The 18,661-nt window shown below is 40.2% G+C and overlaps 1 protein-coding gene across 1 annotated transcript in view; it reads right to left on the reverse strand.

Annotated features, from left to right (window-relative positions):
• SUPT20H (SPT20 homolog, SAGA complex component) overlaps window positions 1-17,462 on the reverse strand; it is a 33,840-nt gene extending 16,378 nt beyond the window's left edge. The window contains exons 1-13 of the mRNA XM_084769816.1: window positions 17,350-17,462; window positions 15,285-15,410; window positions 13,915-13,950; window positions 13,299-13,357; window positions 12,597-12,663; window positions 9,444-9,570; window positions 7,645-7,748; window positions 4,795-4,911; window positions 4,630-4,683; window positions 3,464-3,603; window positions 2,669-2,825; window positions 2,526-2,582; window positions 1,322-1,393 (exon numbers count right to left, since the gene is read on the reverse strand). Coding sequence (XP_084625942.1) covers window positions 1,322-1,393; window positions 2,526-2,582; window positions 2,669-2,825; window positions 3,464-3,603; window positions 4,630-4,683; window positions 4,795-4,911; window positions 7,645-7,748; window positions 9,444-9,570; window positions 12,597-12,663; window positions 13,299-13,357; window positions 13,915-13,950; window positions 15,285-15,287 — 993 coding nt within the window. The 5' untranslated portion in view covers window positions 15,288-15,410; window positions 17,350-17,462. The remainder of the gene's footprint in view (window positions 1-1,321; window positions 1,394-2,525; window positions 2,583-2,668; window positions 2,826-3,463; window positions 3,604-4,629; window positions 4,684-4,794; window positions 4,912-7,644; window positions 7,749-9,443; window positions 9,571-12,596; window positions 12,664-13,298; window positions 13,358-13,914; window positions 13,951-15,284; window positions 15,411-17,349) is intronic.
• Window positions 17,463-18,661: the final 1,199 nt, after the last annotated feature.

The following is an 18,661-nucleotide window of genomic DNA, read 5'->3' on the forward strand; positions in this document are numbered from 1 at the left end:
TGGAGAACTATTGCTTAGGACTCTCTCTTCACAGTCCTTTATACTAAGTGTTCCAAAGCTGCATCTCAGCAAGCCAGAGAGACATGCACAGAGCTTCATAAACTATATATACACTGCAATATTTAACAATCTGAAAATAAAGTTTGAAAGCAGAATGTTTTTGTCATCAGCCATCCATACAAAACACCTTTAAGATGTCCATAAATCTTATTATTTTGCCCCTAGAGGCCATCAAAAATAATAAGAAATTATTACAATGAGAAAATCAGATCCGTTCCATTCAGAGCTAGCTTTAAGCCAGGCATGTGGTATGTGCCTGTTACATCAGCATTCAGGAGGGAGAGGCAGCAGAATGATAACAAGTCCAAGACCAGCTGGTAAATACAGCAAAATTCCAGGCAAGCCGAGGTCACACAGAAAATCATGTCTCAAAGACATCTTTAAAAGAATATGCTAATTTTAAACAAAGGCAAGTGAGAACCACCAATATACAGCCAAAACAACAATAAAAATGTGGTTGTTTTCTATAAGACTATAGAAATTATACTACGTAGTATATGTATATATTATATAATATCTATAGCAGCCCAGGATATTGTCAAAACATCCTTTTCTAGCAGCAGTTTCCCTAGTCCGGACTTGCAGTAATGTACCATTAGACTTGACTCTTATTTTGGTGTTTTGAGTAGCTCCCTATATAGTACAGACTGACCTTCAATTTGGGAGCCTCCAGCCTCTGCCTCCAGGAGCTGATATTATAGGCATAGGCTACCATGCCCTACATAAAAATGTAGCGTTACATTAAAACTGCTCTGTAAAATGAAAAACATACTCCGGGCTAATTATTTTTCCTTGATGCCCACAAGAGCTCAAATTACACTTTTAAAAAGTTATATATCAAAACTAATTTTCTAAGCCGGGAATGGTGGCGCACGCCTGTAATCCCAGCACTCAGGAGACAGAGGCAGGTGGATCTCTGTGAGTTCGAGGCCAGCCTGGTCTACAAAGTGAGTCTAGGTCAGCCAGGGCTATTATACAGAGAATCCCTGTCTTGAAAAACAAAAACAAAAACAAAAAACCCAAAAAAGTACTTTTCTGTTTAATAAATTCAGAGCCCAATTTATAAGCATTTTAAGCCAAATATGGTAGGGGCACATCTGGAACTTGGGACAGTAAAAGCAAGATGATCGACGTTCCAGGGTCAGCCTTGACTACATTGCAAGTCTGAGGCCAGTTTGGGCTACAAGAGAAACTATCTCAAGACAAAACATACATAGGCAAAATGCATCATCAATGAAAGAGACTGGTACTAATTACTTACATGAGCTGGCCAGACTGTTGGTTGTGAGTCATCAGATTTGATGGATTTTTCTACTTTAGCATATTTCTCCACCTAAACAATAAAGACACTGAATCAAATGGGATCAGTATTGGAACAAAGACAATTCAACAGAAACAACTGGGAACAAGGGTTTCAACCAGCAGTGTCAACAAGCACTTGTATTTAGGAGTTGAAAACCCTTCTGATGCATTTAATGAGAAGTTTGGCATGTGAGGCTGCAGATGGTTTAGTGGTTAAGAGCACTGGCTGCCTGGAGGCCACATATGCATGCATAGTCTATAGATGCCTTTGGCTCTGTGTTTTAACTGTTATAACAATAATACAAAAAGCATTATTGAAATAATGAATAATTTTGGAATGACAATCATAAAGAAATGAGTAAGAGCTGGCCAGATGGCTTAGCTTGAACATATGAGTTTGCTGCCCAGGAGCAATGTGGCAGAAGCAAAGAATCAACTCCCAAAAGTTGTCCTTTGATCTTCCACATGTGTTACGGTATGCAGATGCGTATACAATATAAAAACAAATATGTACATAAATAACTGAAAAAAAAATAACAAAAATGGACTCTAAAAGAAACAGGAAATGAAATACAAAATAATGTTTCATAACACCCTTATGATCACTTAGAGTTCATGTGTCTTAGAGATTATTAGTAAAGAATACTGCTGGGAGTTCCTAATTTGGGCCATAGCTCTAATATTACTAATATCTTTAAATTTCACCCGTTTGAGTACAGAAGCATTGTGAGTTAATTATGAAGAAACACTATAGAAAGACACAAGGACATTTCCTGTCATTATGTAAAATATGCCACACTCTTTGCATATTCTGAAGCTTTACCATTATCCCTGCTCCTCACAGAAAACTCTACTCAAATGTCATGCCCCTGTGTAACCGAGGCTGGAATGGTGGCCCACTCCCATAATCTCTGGACTGGGGAGACTGACTGAGATAGGAGGATCACCCCATGTTTGAGGACATCCTCAGCTATACAACCAAAGCCAGACTCAAAGGACAAAACAACAAACCACATGACTGATATAAACACACGGCTCCTTAAACTGAGAACTTGTTTTCCTAAAAAGCAAGTTGTTGTTGTTGTTTTCCCTATTCTGTCACAGAACTAGCTTCCCAATGCTGACTCTGGCCCTGTGCTAGCGAGCAGCATGCATGAACTTACATCTACTTCAGAAGGCACAGCCAAGTTACAGGGGCTCCGCTTCCACATGTCTACACACTGCAAAGTTAAAGGCACAACAATTACACAGACAACTTAGAGCAAGGCTAGCCTACCAGGACAGTGAGCGCCTTAACAATACTTACATTCCCTGCTTTAGAAATTTTGAGGTCGTAATGTTGACCTGCTTTCCTTTCCTTCCGTTTTTGTAAGAAATCAAGTAACCTCAGCTGAGGAGGAGGAGGGCAATGAGACAGGTCTTGCTGCCGGTTCAGGGAAGACCTGGAGTACCTCTTCAAACACCTAAAATATGTTGGGATTCAATAAAGGAACAACTCATACATGGAAAAGAAATAGCATGCACTGATTACAAATTAAATCACAAGCACCTATCTATAACCTATATATATTATATACATACACAAAAGTATTGTATATGTAAATAATACTTTCATACCCGCAAGCTTTAGGCACAGGTGGAAAACAAACAACAACAACAGAAAAAACCAAGCAAAATACTCATGACCATGTGGCCACCCTGATTCAAATCCAGAAATAGCCATTATAAATTAATCTCTAAAACTGTGATTCTTTTTCTCAAAACTCTAAGTTACACTCTGTTTTCTTGTTAACTGCTTCCAATTGGTGTGGAGAAGTAATGAAGCAACTATCCTCCTGTTCCTATCTGGTTTTTTCTCAGCCTCACAACCTTTTTGTGACCATAATCTTATATAAGTTCCTTTAAAAGCCTGCAAGAAAAAAAATCCCTCTACAATAATGCAGAGAATATTAAAGAAAAATATCTATCACACAAAACCACAACACAAGGCCATTAAAAATCCTATTTTCAAATGTAAAAATCCAGCACTCACATGCTGTGGGAAAGGGCACTTTGGCTAGCAACACTTAAGAGCCTGTGTCACACAAGTGCTGGTGATTACCGTTTCATGGGGCGAGTGTTCATCTTTTGCCGGTTATAGAGCAGCCTGTTTGCAGTACATGCTACTGCCACAGATGGGTCAAGACACAGTGGTTCTGCCGTAGCTAGAATCAGCTGGCTCTCAAGCAAAAGTTTGTCTTCCTGAAATACACAAGAGCATATGTCAGCCTCTGGTACATTTTTGATAAACATACATCATTTAACCCAGAAATATTGCCAAGAAGTTTGCTAAACACTAAAGTAAATGTAGTAACTGAGGTTTAAACATTAATGTGTAAACCTGACAAGATAAGGAAACTTCTAATGGAAACTGAGTTATTTGCATGTTGTAAAAAACAGTCAAATTCAAACAGTGGATATTTGTTTGGTTACTTAAAATATCATCTATTCAGGAACGCTGGAAGAATTAGGATAGTTATATTCTCTCCTTTGGTTACCAGCCAATTTAAGAAAGCAAGGCCTTACTCTCTCCAGTACTGACTGCAAGCTTGTCCATTCAACCTTCTATAGACAGGAAAGGAACAGCCCAGATTAAACCTCACCACTTACTAGTTATGGATAAACTGAATCTTAGGTCACAAGCACATCTCACAGAGGGTGACTTCATCACTGACACTTTCTCCCCACAGTAACACGTAAACAAGAGCTAGAACTAGAGGACCAGTAGCTGTTGTCATTGCTAAGAAGCCTGTTAGGCCAGGTGTGGTGATGGAAGTCTTCAACTCTCAGAGCTCACAAGGCTAAGGCAGCAGGATCTCAAGTTCTAAGCCTTGAGATCTCTGGGCTAGAGATCTTACCTCAAGAAGAAGAAAGAGAGGGAGAGAAAGAGGAGAAAAACTAAGCTTCCTGCAGAATTATAGTAGCCTGGGTGAAAGGAGAACCACAATCTATTTGTATTCAATAGTAAGAGTAAAGCTTTTGTTTTAGAGGGTAAAAAAACAAACAATATTCACATTAGGCTTCATCAGTTAACTTTACTCTAGTTTATCAGCAAGACTGGAAGCAATTGGGACTAGATTATACAAAGTTCCCTGTGGGATTTCTAAATGTGGGGAGGTTTTACAGTCCTAAAGCTCATAAGGCAATCTTGGTTTTGTTCAAGTGTGCAGGCTGACATGGCAATCCCATGCCAGTGCGTGTGGCCTACTTGGGAGGAGAGGAACTAACCTGCGTCCACTTGTGGTTCTCACTTGTTACAGAATGGACATCACAGACTAAAGTCTAGAAGGAACAAAACATCTTTAGAAACGCGTTCATAGAAATGCACGGACATTTAACAAACAAATCCAACTAAAACAAAACACAGTGCTTTTTTAATTAAACATCCCATACCTGCATTGTTGGACGTAAGAGAATGTGCCGACTTTGGTAACCAGGAGACTTCATATTACTGGACTGCCTATAGTCACGTATTTCTGCTATGACACATCCACAATGAAAAATATTAACCTGTTTTAAGTAAAATAATTTTTTTTAAAGGCTCAGGTAAATAAAACTTTTCATCATCATCATCATCATCATTTTGGTTTTTCAACACAGAGTTTCTCAGTGTAGCCCTGGCTGACTTGGCACTCACTCTGGCCTTAAAGTCACAGAGATCCACCTGCCTCTGCCTTCCAAGTGCTGAGATTAAAGGCGTGTGCCACACATGCAGCTAAATGTAACTTTTCAAAAGCCAACATATGTGAGCTTATACTGAATGTTTCACATTCTTTAAATTTTATACCCCCATTAAATATATTAAGTGGATACACTACTATATAAACTACTAAAGAGGATGACATGTATTTTCATGTTCATTTTTATAAAAAGCAATGTAAAACTGTTAACAAGCCAGGTATGGTGGCACATGCCTTTAGTCCCAGTACTCAAGAGGCAGAGACAGGAGGATCTCTGTGAGTTCGAGGCCAGCCTAATCTACAAAGAGAGTTCCAGGACAGCCAGGATTACACAGAGGAACCCTTGTCTTGAAAACAAAACCAAAACCAAAAACTGTTAACAGAATGCCAGGATGACTTTGGCATTCATCTAGGAGGGGAGTGACAGGAGTTTCTCCGGACTGTAGTGCTCCTGAAGCTCTGGCTTTCACTTTGCTAGCTTCATAACTGCTACACAGTTTGTCATTGTTATACACTATCAATCAACCGAGCCAGAGTTCCAGCTTCTAGATACACATAAACTGCCTTCCTAAAGTGTCTAGACTTTTAGACTATATTAACAAGAGGGAGCTAATTATAAATTTAACTCATAATTATGTTGTATTACAAGCTTAAGAAACCTCAGCACTCAATTTACAACTCACCTGCTATCCATCTCTCACAGTATGTTTGGGCACTTTACACCATTACAACTATTTATGCCCAAATATAAATCAATACACATACACACACACACACACACACACACACACACACACACACACACACACACGCCATAGTAGTCATTATCTTAGGTCAGCCAGGCACAGTACTAATAGTTAATCTAGGAATTATGCTCAGGATCTATTAATCACAACCTTGACAATAAATATTTCAAATGTTATGTTTAGCCAAAGCTGTACCTTCTATCACTCTGTTGTTAACAATTGAGAGTTTAGTGTACCAATACCTATAGCCTCCTAATTACACTAATCACTACTGCCCTTACAGCTGTATACCACATGATTTGCAACCTAAGGATTCTCTAGTTGAGATTAATGAAAGCAACCCCTTTTTAATCAATTCAATTAAACATCTGGCTATTGGAGGTATCTTCATCCATCCAATAAATATTCCTTTAGCAACCACATCTATGTAACTGCAATCATTTTGGATTTAAAGTTAGTCATCAAATGAACATGAACTGAAGATGCCCTTGGCCTTCTGACTCTCCCCAGTGCTGGGATTAAAGGCATGTGCCATTAGGCCTGGCTATACTGACCTTTGATTAGACTTACTCAGATTCAAACAGAAAAGTGACTAAAAATGCCATGCCTTGAGATTAGGGACTTGGTGGAATCAGCTCAGAAATACTGTTACAATGCTGGATAGGTGAGCAGAGAAAGTATAATAAAAAGGAGATTACAGACAAGTTTTAATGTTTTTAAAGTGATAAAGAGAACTCTTAAAGCAACAGCTGAAAAAACAATGAGGTCAGGAGAGGTTTTCAAGTTGAGAACACAGCATGTTTGTATTCTGTATCTAGTGGGAAATTATGGTTTGTAAGCCACAGAAAAGGGTAAGATTTAGAAAGAAAAATGGGGATCAGACCTTAGGAATGGAATTCACACATGCTAAAAGGAAACCAAAGAAAAAAATGTGGAGAAAAATGCAGGAATCCTGGTAGCTGGTCGACTGGTGCCACCAACACAGGAAGGGATGACGCCAGCTCAGGGAGCAAGAAGAGCAAGACAAGAAGCTACCTCCAGGCTACTCTCTAAAGTACCTGTGATTGGTAAGTAAGCTTCGTAAACAGTGAAAATAGACTTTCATAATTTATTCATTTTAACCTTGGGAAATTTCCAGAATGAATTATTATAGCAATTTGAGAAGTACTCAATCTGCACAAGGCAGTGTAGCAAACAAGTAAGCCACAAGAAGTCATTTTTAAACAGCACTGCTGCAGTGTCTCACTTTATGCCTTAAACACTACTCATAACATTGGTGTGTGTGGCAGCACATGCCTACCCCTGCAGCATTCAAGGGTCTGAGGTGATAAACTCACCAGTTCTAACTGAGCCAGCCAGGCTACAAGGAAGCTCATGTCTCAAAAAACAAAACAAAACCACAACACAAAGGATATGTCCATACTAAAAGGATATGTTACATGTATGCACATGATATATACTATACAAAACATTTTTTCGGGGGACTGAGTATAGTTTAGTTGTAAACTGGTAGCCTAACATGTATGAGACCTTAGTTCACTATCTACTGCCACAAAGAAGGGATTAAAAAAAGACATTTCTTTTGTGTGTGTGTATTCATAGGTGTATGTGCATTCATTTGTACGTGTATATATATGTGCGTATGAATAAACATACAAATGAATACACACACACTTTAGAAACGGAGCACTGCGGTGTTGCCCAGGCTGGCCTCAAACTTTGGGATGTTTCTGTTTCAGCCTTCTAAGTACATAGGGTGGCACATGCTACTATATACAGGTTATTTTTTAAAACATATTTTGTCTTGTTTTTATTACCTGTGATTTTTCAAGGAGATCAACCAAAATTGGAGGTAATTCTTCTGCATCTAAGTATTCAAGCAATTCCCCTTCTTCATAAGGCAATCGGATGGTCTCAGAATCTTAATTTTAACACAAAATTTATGAAACAGATTTGGAAAAAAGTTAGAATTGTAATTTAAATGACTTTTAAAAAATAAGATACACAGGGCTAAAGAGTTAGCTCAATGGTTAAGACCACTTGCCCTTTTGTACCTAGCACCCACATGGCAACTCAAAACTAACTAGTACTGTCACCTCTGTGGGCGCCTATACTCAATGTCCATACCTATACAAACACACATAAACACATATACATAACTAAAAATAATAAAAATAAATCTTAAAAATATAGCTCAAAGGCTAAGTCTTAGAAGTCAATCACATTACATTACTGAAAAATTTCACTACAACTGGCCCTCCCTCTGCCTCTGTCTGTATGCCGAGAGATTACAGCAAGGACAGCAACCACATCAGGGTTAGGTGGTGCCCTGGACTGAACTCCAAGCTCTGTGCACACTAGGCAAGGATTCTACCAAAGCTATATTCTTTCCCCATAAATGGAATTCTTCACTAGCTAAGTTCCTTGTGGTGCTCATATTATTAAATTCTAAGATGCCTCTTTAAATGAAATCTAAGAATATGTTCAATGCTCTTCACATCGACAACACGAGATATCTTCTTAGAAATATTTTCAATGTTTCCTATTTTCTGATGCCTCAATAAAAATTACTCAAAAGGCAATGAATGCTTAATTTCCAAGCTTTTATACTCAATATATAAAATGCAGTTATGATACCTTGCTACCTTAAAATATAAATGGTAATAAAAATATATAATTATTAAAAATCACCTGTTCTATTAATTATAAAACCATAGTCAGGCTGGCAGGATGGTTCGGTGGTTAAAGCACTTGGAGCTAAGCTCTATCACTAGGACCACAACCTAAGTGCCATGGTTCTCCCTCCATCCCCCAACTAAATAAAATAAATTATAAGAAGAAGGGGTAGGGACTAGAGAGGTGGCCTGGAGTTAAAGCTCAGGCTGCTCTTCTAGAGAATCAGGGTTCAATTTTCTGCACCCACATGGTGGCTTAGAACCATCTGCAACTCCACTTTAGGGTACCCAACCTCTTCCTCTAGACTCTGAAGATACCAGGCATGCATGTGGTACAGATATATATAGACATACAATACATTCATACACATAAAAAAAATCTTAAAAAATTTAAAGATATAATCAACTATAATAATTTTCAAATGCAAGTTCAGAAAGGATAATCTACACACTACAACAATGTCAAACATTCTAGCAAAAGTCAAGAGGAGAAAAAATATAGAATAAGAATTGGTCTTTTAGTGACATACACCTGCAATACCAGCATTTGGGAGGCAGAGGCAGGCGGATTTCTGTGAGTTCAATGCCAGCCTGCTCTACAGAGTGAGTCCAGAGTGAGCTAAGGCTATACAGAGAAACTCTGTCTGGGAAAACAAACAAATAAACAAAACCAAACCAAAAGAATTTGTCTTTTAAGCCAGGCAGTGATAGTGTACTCTTTTAATCCCAGCACCTGGGAGGTACACGCAGGCCAATCTCTGAGTTCAAGGCCAGCCTGATCTACAGAGTGAGTTCTAGGACAGCCAGGGCTACACAGAGAAGCCCTGTCTTTAAAAAAAAAAAAAAGTCTTTTAATCAGGACAATCTCTGATTAAGGGTGTAACAGCTAACTTTTTAAAGGCTGAGGTATTTTGTGGCAGGCACCCTTTGGAAGGTCTTACCTGATCCATTTTTTCCCCTGAGCATCAGCGAATACCCCTCATTTCCAGGGTACAGATTGACTACTAAACACGACAAAGTCTCTTGCATAACAAGCTTCTCTAACAAGTTCACATTTCTTCTTAATTTCTGCTTTAAAAAGAGGCAAGGTTCATGAAAACAGTATGTATCTATTGGTGACCCTTCCATACTACAATGCCAAATACCTGGGAACACCACAATTCACGGGACAGTATGGCCAATTAAATTGTTATCCACTAGCATGCTTTATGCAAGTTAACTCAAACCATAAGCTGGCTTTGCATGGATATGCACCTGTAATCTCAGCACTTAAAAGAGGACAAAACAAAAAGACCGAGTTCCAGGCCAGCCTGGACTGTATTACACAGCAGTAGTTCTCACTCTGTGGGTCACAACTCCTTTGGGGGTCACATGACCCTTTCACAGAGGTCACCTAAGACCAGCAGAAAACAAATATTTACATTATGATTCAGTTATGAAGCAGCAACAAAAAATAATTTTATGGTTGGAGCTCACTATAACGTACGGAACTGTATTAAGAGGCTGCAGCATCAGGAAGGACGAGAACCACTGTTTCAAACAAACAACAACAAAAGAGCAAGACAGCTTACGTCAACACCAGCACACGGCCGGCTATTGTCATCACACCTCATGGCCAGCTGAGGTCAACACCCCAGCACACGGCCGGCTACTGTCATCACACCTCATGGCCAGCTGAGGTCAACACCCCAGCACACGGCCGGCTATTGTCATCACACCTCATGGCCAGCTTACGTCAACACCCCAGCACACGGCCGGCTACTGTCATCACACCTCATGGCCAGCTTACGTCAACACCCCAGCACACGGCCGGCTATTGTCATCACACCTCATGGCCAGCTTACGTCAACACCCCAGCACACGGCCGGCTATTGTCATCACACCTCATGGCCAGCTGAGGTCAACACCCCAGCACACGGCCGGCTATTGTCATCACACCTCATGGCCAGCTTACGTCAACACCCCAGCACACGGCAGGCTATTATCATCACACCTCATGGCCAGCTGAGGTCTAGAGAGGTGGCGGGGAGAAGGCGGATGGAACCTCTATAATAAACACACTTACTACAGGTATGCATGAAAAGTTGGGGACCTCACTGATTGCACAGTGATAATGCCTAATTTCCTCAAAATTTATAATATACTAAGATGTGAAGAAGTCTTCAGCAAGTCTAATTAGCTGAAATGTTGAGCCTAAAAAGAGCTACCTGGTAAAAGGAAGTAGTTTAAACAGTTTTCTATAAATTCAACACAAGCTTAAGAAGCACCTTAACTGCTTTTTAACATATATCTGGAAACATGCATACATATTAAAATCTCCAAGTTTATACATATATGGCTTTACATGATACCAACTTAAAGATTAAATTCATTTCGTTCTATCTTAGGAAAGAGAGTGAATATATTTATCTTTTCAGTATTTAAAAACACAAACCTGTTTTGAGTACCATATATTAAGTATATAATTATAGTATATAAAATATTACTAAATATATAATTGTGTGTGAGATCGGGCATACACATGCCAAAGGCTTCTTGTGGAGGTCAGAGAACAATCTGTGGAAGTCAGTTCTCTCCTTCCACCATCTAGATCCCCAGAATCCTCTCACAGGCTCCATAGCAAGTACTTTTATCTGGGGAACTGGTCCCAGAAGTCATAAATTTTTATCTAACATCAAAACAGAATGAAAACACTATGCAACCTGAAAAACAAAACAAAACAACAACAACAAACCCAGAAACAACTGGCAGCAAGAGCAAAAACAAACTACTAGCTGGAAATGTCTTTCTTAAATGGCTAGATAGCATCTTATCCAGGGTGCAGCGACCGCTCAGCTCTGCCTCTGTGTTGTAAAAGCAGGCAGCCAATATATTCATCAAGCTGAGCTTGTTGACTCCACTAAATTCTTTATGATGTCTTTCTCATCATAGCTCTAGGTTCTAACATGATGGATATAGGAATTATGTAAATTGTTATGCTGAGTACATAGTTTATTCAAAATTTTAAAAAATATATGCTTTAAACATGCAATTTGTTAGGTCATATTTGAATGAAACATATGGAAAGTATGCTACAATATTTATGAGTTTAAGGGTTTGTTCCCCTAAGGTAGAGACTTTAAACATCAGATATTATTGGAATTAATTAATTAATTAATTTATGGCTAAATGTTCAGATGTCATTTATGTTTAAATTAAAAAATAAAATAGAAGCTCACAAAGCCCTTAAGACACTTTTATCCTGAGAGTTTAAAACATTTCATGAAGCTAAATTTTGGGGCAAATTGTGACTTGCTCAATGCCTGTGTTTAAATCTGTATTAATTTTTGTTTTCTTAAAGCTGTGTGTGATGGTACACACAATCTCATCACTCTTAGAGGCAGGGGACTCTCCATGCCAGCGTAGTAAAACCTGCATCTCAAACAAACCACACACAAGAAAATTCCTTTTCACTCCCCCTCGGCCCCCCAGGGTTTCTCTGTGTAGCCTTGGCTGTCCTGGACTCACTTTGTAGACCAGGCTGGCCTCAAACTCACAGCGATCCACATGCCTCTGGCTCCTGAGTGCTGGGATTAAAGGCTTGTGCTACCACACCTGGCACAAGAAAACGTCTTAATAAACTACAACTTTGCTTTAAAAATGTCAATTTCTACTGATTATAATTTTAATACACTGTTATGCTGAATAAAAATGAATTAACTGGCCCTGAGTTTATTCTTTGATCAAATTCATGTTTTATTAGCACACTTGAATCCTTCCCAAGTGTGCAGCTAAATCTTAAGAAGTGGGTTACTGAGATACTAGTTCAAGTTGGTTGAGCCAGGTCTCAAAGGAAGTCAAAAAGCGACACTGGCTTTGTTTATGATGTCCCAGGACTCAGTCAGTGTACAGTGCTCTTCACCACCAACTCGGGTCACCCAGGGAGTGCAATGGTCAGCCAAAGAACTGCCTGGAGTCTGGCTGAAAGGATGCTCAGCCATGAAGATAAATCACTAGCTGCTTCAAACCTAACGTTCTAAAAAAACATTAAAAAAAAAAGGTCCCCAATTCCACCACAGCGCCAAAGCCCAATACTATAAAGAATTTATATTTACCTTAACTTCGGGTTCTTTTTCACATTCTTCAACATATAAGTCATAAAGTTTTTGGAATATTGACTTTCTAGAAAAAAATCAACAAATACTCATCATGAAATGATTTTGTTTGCTTTTCACTATTTTAATTGTCTCAATTCTGTAACCAAATCTTTTTTTTTCTGTAATCAAATCTTCTATGTAAGACTTTAATCGATATAGTACATTGCCCCTGTGCACAGAACAAGACATTAACTTCAATGTTTCTACATTAATATGTCTGCTAATTTCTGTACAATGCCAATTCAACATGGTATTACATTCCCCAGCTCAAATTATGAATTCATAATGAAGGCTGAGCATCTCTGGACTATTTTAAAATGCTGCAGTGCTTTGGACTTCTTTAGCTTCTGAAATATGAAGCTGAAGTGTAGGGTCATGTACATTTACAGAAAGACATGGAAGACAACTTATACACTTGTTACTGGGCCAGCATTTTAACTGTAACCTGTCAAGTAAGCTGGGTGTGAAAACATCCATTTGTGGCAGTCCATCAAGATTTGTAAGTTCCATATTGTGACTGTGGAATGTCTCACATTTCCAGATCAGGGATGCGCAGCTTGTCCATACAAAGAACTGACAGCATTTGAAATGCCTACAGTAAGGGGGCAGCTATCTTATTTCACGGACTCAAAGATTAAAGATTACATTAAACAGTCCTACCTTCCACTAGACAGGTATTTCCTTTTAGGAGGTCTCTGCCGAGCACTTTCAACAATATACTGAAACAGAAAAGTTAGTCAAACAGCTTGTATTCAGCTTGTATACAAGCAACTGTAGGTGTGCTGCCCATTCGCAGCAGGACAGGTTCCAAAGCTCACTCTGTCGGCCTGGCTCCGACACGCCTGAGCTTACATCCTGTACATACGCCATAAACAAGTGAAATGTAAATTCCAGTAAGATCAACGCAGCATTTCAGTATAATAAACCACAATTCTACAGGACAAATCTATTCTAAGTTTTATTTTTATAGTTAAATTTATTTGTAAATTGCACATCTGAGTACAATGATCATATTAAGGTATTTTAGAGAAACTTGTCAGGATAGAAAAAAACTAGAATTCTATGGTCTTGTTTAAATAATTTTTATTCCATAGCCTAATAAAATTTCACATGACTAATACCTATAGGTCATCCAGTTTTATACACACATAGGAAAATTATTAGCACACTTAGCCTAAAATACTATATTCTCTTGAAAATTATCAAAATGTCCTATTATGGAATTTCCATCAGTTACAAACATCACTAATTCCACATTTAATCAGCCAGGTCTCACCTCTGCACGATCCAAAGCTTGTTCTAGAGCTTGCTGCTGTAAAAAGCAAATAGCATATTTGTCATTATTAGTTTTTTGGGTTTTGTTTTGTTTTGTTTTTTAATATTTGACATCCTTCATTAAGTGCTTGTTTCATTTTTTTTTTCTTTTGGTTTTTCAAAACAGGGTTTTTCTGTGTAGCCTTGGCAGTCCTATACTCACTTTGTAGACCTGGCTGGCCTCGAACTCACAGCAATTCGCCTGTCTCTGCTTCAATGCATCACTAAGATTTTATTTAAGGACTGTTGATCATAAATACATAAAAATGCTAAAAAAAAAAAAAAAAAGAAAAAAAAAGGGCTAGAGAGATGGCTCAGCGGTTAAGAGCACTGTCTGCTCCTCCAGAGGTCCTCAGTTCAATTCCCAGCAACCACATGGTGGCTCACAACCATCTATAATGAGATCTGGTGCCCTCTTCTGGTGTGCAGGCGTACATGTAGGCAGAATACTGTAGATGAAATAAATAATCAATCTTTTTTTTAATGCTAATGGCATGTGCAGTCAGTGTCTGGGAGAGTGACTGCTTGTACCATGCACTCACTATTCCTGTCAAGTACTTGGGTGTATCATTTAGTATGTACACATAAAAGGAAAGGATCCCATAGTGACACCTCCCATGATTTCTAATGAGGCAGAAATAAGCAGGCAGGAAGACCCTGCCCATCACTGAAGTTATTACGAGGGTGGGTTAGAGACCAGCAGGGCTACACTTCTGGAGCTCTCTTTCTAGCCCTGATTGGCCTTCAACTCACAGGGATCCTGTGACCTGAGTGTCCCAAGTACTGCGGTCACAGGTGTGACAAACTCTGCCTGCCTGCATTTATTAATTTTAAAGCAGTCAACTGAAGGAGTTTGGGGAAATAGTTCAAAGTGCCTGCCACACAATCATGAACTGAGCTCAACCTCCAGAACCCACAGAAGCAAGCAAAATAAAAGGCGGGCAGAAGTGGAGGAGGAACAGTGACATTGTTATTATTCTTTACCGAACATATATAGATAGCCACATCCACAGAACATGCGAACACATAAAGATGGAAGGGGAAACTTAAAACATGAGGAGCCCAACCTTCCCCCCCATCAACCTCCTTGCCAAAGATTCAGAAAAACAGCAAAGCAGACTTAACTTTCAACACATGGATTCTCTGGGTAATTTAGATGTGGTAATCCTACCACTGAACTGACAACACACCAGCCAGATGTTTTTTTTTAACAGAGAAAATTTTTGACATGACTAAGTTATTTGAGTGTTTCTATACACTATTACATTCTACTGAGCTAAAGGAAGAGAATACTATAGAATACAAATTTTAGCATGCTATGTCACAGCTTACCATTGTGACATAAAATACAAATCCAAAAGGAAGATAAAATTTAGACGTGCTGTGGAAGTGGGGTGGAAACCATGTCTTCTTAGATACTTCAGAAAACAAAACCAAATACGAACCGCGAGCAAAAAGCTGCAAAAGAAAGATTGTCATTATCAGGAAAGTTATTCAAGGTACACACATTTCCAGCACATCTTTAAAACAAACTTCTACAAGAGAATGCGTTGAACCTACCTACACACTGATCAAAAGCAGCTCCCAGCAAGCAAGGCAAAAAAGAGTCTGAGAATTCAAGTCTTTACCTCCCACCACCCAAAAGTAACACACTGAAAAGAAAATACTATCTTCTAAAACGTGTCTTCGACCATCACTAAAGCACTCTCTTTCCCAGCAGATTCTACCACCTGCCCGCTGGCTTTGACAACTATGTGGGTCATTTTAAAATGCAGTTTTCAATCACACCCAATGGCAAAACAAAACAAAGAAAACCTATTCCCTCAGATGCCCCAAGGCTACAATTCCCACACAGCTCTGACCCTTTTCTTTAACAGTGAAAAACCGTTCCTTTAATGTATGGGTTTCTCATTCTGAGTTAAAAACCAAGGAGCCCAACCAGGACTATAGAGAGAAACCCTGCCTCGGGGAAACAAAACAAAACAGAACAACACCAAGTAGCCTACTCACTTAAGACAGATGCCCATAAGCCATTCTCTGGATTCCGCAGAGTCTGGGATGGGGTAGGGGTCCAGAAAGGAGAGACCACAGAGGAAGCTCACTGCTCTAACCCTTTCTGCCTGCCAGACCACCACTGTGCTCTCAAGACAATCAAAGGTGTTTGACTACAATTCCTCACCTATCGATTTGCACTTGCTGCCACACACACTGCACACCATGAATGTGCGAATTCTAGCGACAGAAAACAAGATTTCCTATGCAAAACTCCTTTTCAGAGAGAAGGATCCCAAAGCTTAAGCAAGTACAGGCTAAAGAAATATTATCTGTTAGTATTAATTTTTAAAGGCCTAAATGTATCCTTTTTTTTATTTTAAAAATGACATTAATCTTGTGTTTGAAGCTAGATAAGTATAAACTGAATTTAGGTGAAAAAACTTTGACCACTAACTCTAAATATGAAACTATACTATGTACTTACAAATACAATGTAGCAACTCAACCTTCAATTACTTTTTACTAAATTAGAAAATTACTAAATATTTTAAACTATTTAATTGTACAGAAGAACGAACATATGACTTCGTGTTATCTCTTACATTCTGCATACACACACACACACACACACACACACACACACACACACACGGGAGAACCGACAACTACTATAAACATAATCAGTGTCTCTGTACAGTGAACTCAATGCAAGCGACTCTCTCAATATCACAGACCTATGCAGGCTTTCTGTCCCTTCTCAATCTGTAATCTCAAGTTCTTCTATTCCACACTTTTGGCCCACGCACACCTGCCTCCATGGCTGATTTTCTTTTCTTTTCTTTTAAAGAAAAGTATTACGAACTGACTTGGTGAGAACACTCACATATGTCTTCTTAATTTTGAGGTTAAGTTTATACCAATCGTAGGACCCTGTACTCAATTTAACAAATCTCTGCTCATCGCTCTTGCACTTGGGAGTCCTAACTGGGGACTCCGGTGGCGATAAAACATGGCTTCCAGGGTAGCTAGACATCAGCTATGCAGGTTTCCCTGGTGATCTTGGGTCTCAACTGCAAATTTTTTTTTTTTTTTTTTTGTAACCCATACTTTAACCTCAGAACGCTAACTCCACAGAGAAGCAACCGCCCCTTATGCAATTGTCACCCACGACCCCGCCTGGTAGAGGCGTTCTGCCAACCCCCGCAGCGACATTTCAGATATACCTTAGCGGAGCCCAAAGGACAAGCTATTACTAAATCGCCGGCGGACAGGGCCCGCGAAGTGCAGAGGGGCGTTCACGCAGAACGGCCGCCCCCCCAAAACCAGGCTCTCACTGTCCGGCCACCTCGGATCCCCGCCGCTCCCTCACACGTGACCGCCACCCATCAGCCGGCCCACCTACCCACTTAAGCCGCACACCACCTCCAGCCTCAGAGCTCACCTCGGGCCTGCTGTAATGCCCACCCACAACTCCAACCGCCACTTCCGGCGGCTGCGCTTCCGATTGGCGAGTTGCTAGTGGAGAGGGCGGGTCTTGAGGCGATGCAAGGCCCGGACGCAACGCTCACCTACACACCTCCAACAGCGAGTTCCGGCAGCCGCTCTTCTGATTGGCGGGCTGGGGGCGGGGACCGTGGGCGGAGTTGGAGGCGGGGTGGTAGCCGGATGTTTCGAAACGGGCTGGTAGAGCTAGGGCGAGCCTTCAGCTTTCGAGGGTTTTAGTGTAGCTTCAGGTGTGCGCGGAGGCTAGAGTACGTGATCAGGGCAGTTTGTGGGGCGCGACAGAACGTAGGTGTTATTCCCGGAGTGTTGGAAACGATTGACCTTCCAAACTTCGTGAGACATCTTTACCAACGTTCGAGAGTTCAGTGCTTAGAGTTTGCTGTGGTATGTCAGGTGTCATGGAATTCCATAGCCGGAGTCGGGTCTGTGTGTGCATGCGTGCGAGCGCGAGCATGTAGCGGTCATAGGACAACTTACAGGAGTCGGGTCTCTCCACCATCCGAGGGTTCAAACTCAGAGGGTCAGGGTTGGCTGCAAGCACCTTTATCAGTTTGATTTTTAACCACCTCAGAGTTGTGTTCTAAAAAGCTGGAAGCTGCACGATGGGAGCACAGTAAAGAATATCTGGTGGCAATTCTGCACCTTAGAAAGCACGTTGGATCGTTGGGGGTGGTTTTTGGGATTTGTTTTTGAGGTAACATGCACAGGGCAGTAAATGGGTTGTTTTAAAACTCACGGTCCACAGGCACTTTGCAGTATTTCAGTCGGCCACCACACTTTAGTTTCAGGATATTTTCATGACTTCACCTTATAATGTAACTAGGGATTAGAAGCGGTTTGGGGACCAGAGAGATGGCGCACTGGGTAATGGTGCTCCCTGTCTGGCTTGATGACCTTCTTTTTGATTCAGGAAACCACAACTGACCCTTGCAAGTTGTCTTCTGACCTACACACATACACACAAATGTAATTTCAAAAAATTAGAAGCTGTGTTTAAAAAAGCAGTGACAGTTACTTGGGCCTACAAATATTAAGTGGGTCATAAAATTTGGCATCTTCCTCCACCTGCCTGAATCTCCTGTCTTTTCACCACTATGTCTAGTTTCTGGGGGACACCCTCCACCCTCCAGCATCGGGGGGGCTCTGCTTCAGGACTCTACTATTAGTAACATGTGCCCACACTTAACTTAGTTACCTGGCTAAGATTCCGT

This window comes from Acomys minous (assembly GCF_964271855.1).
Source record: "Acomys minous genome assembly, chromosome: 19".
In the NCBI taxonomy this organism is placed as follows: domain Eukaryota; kingdom Metazoa; phylum Chordata; class Mammalia; order Rodentia; family Muridae; genus Acomys; species Acomys minous.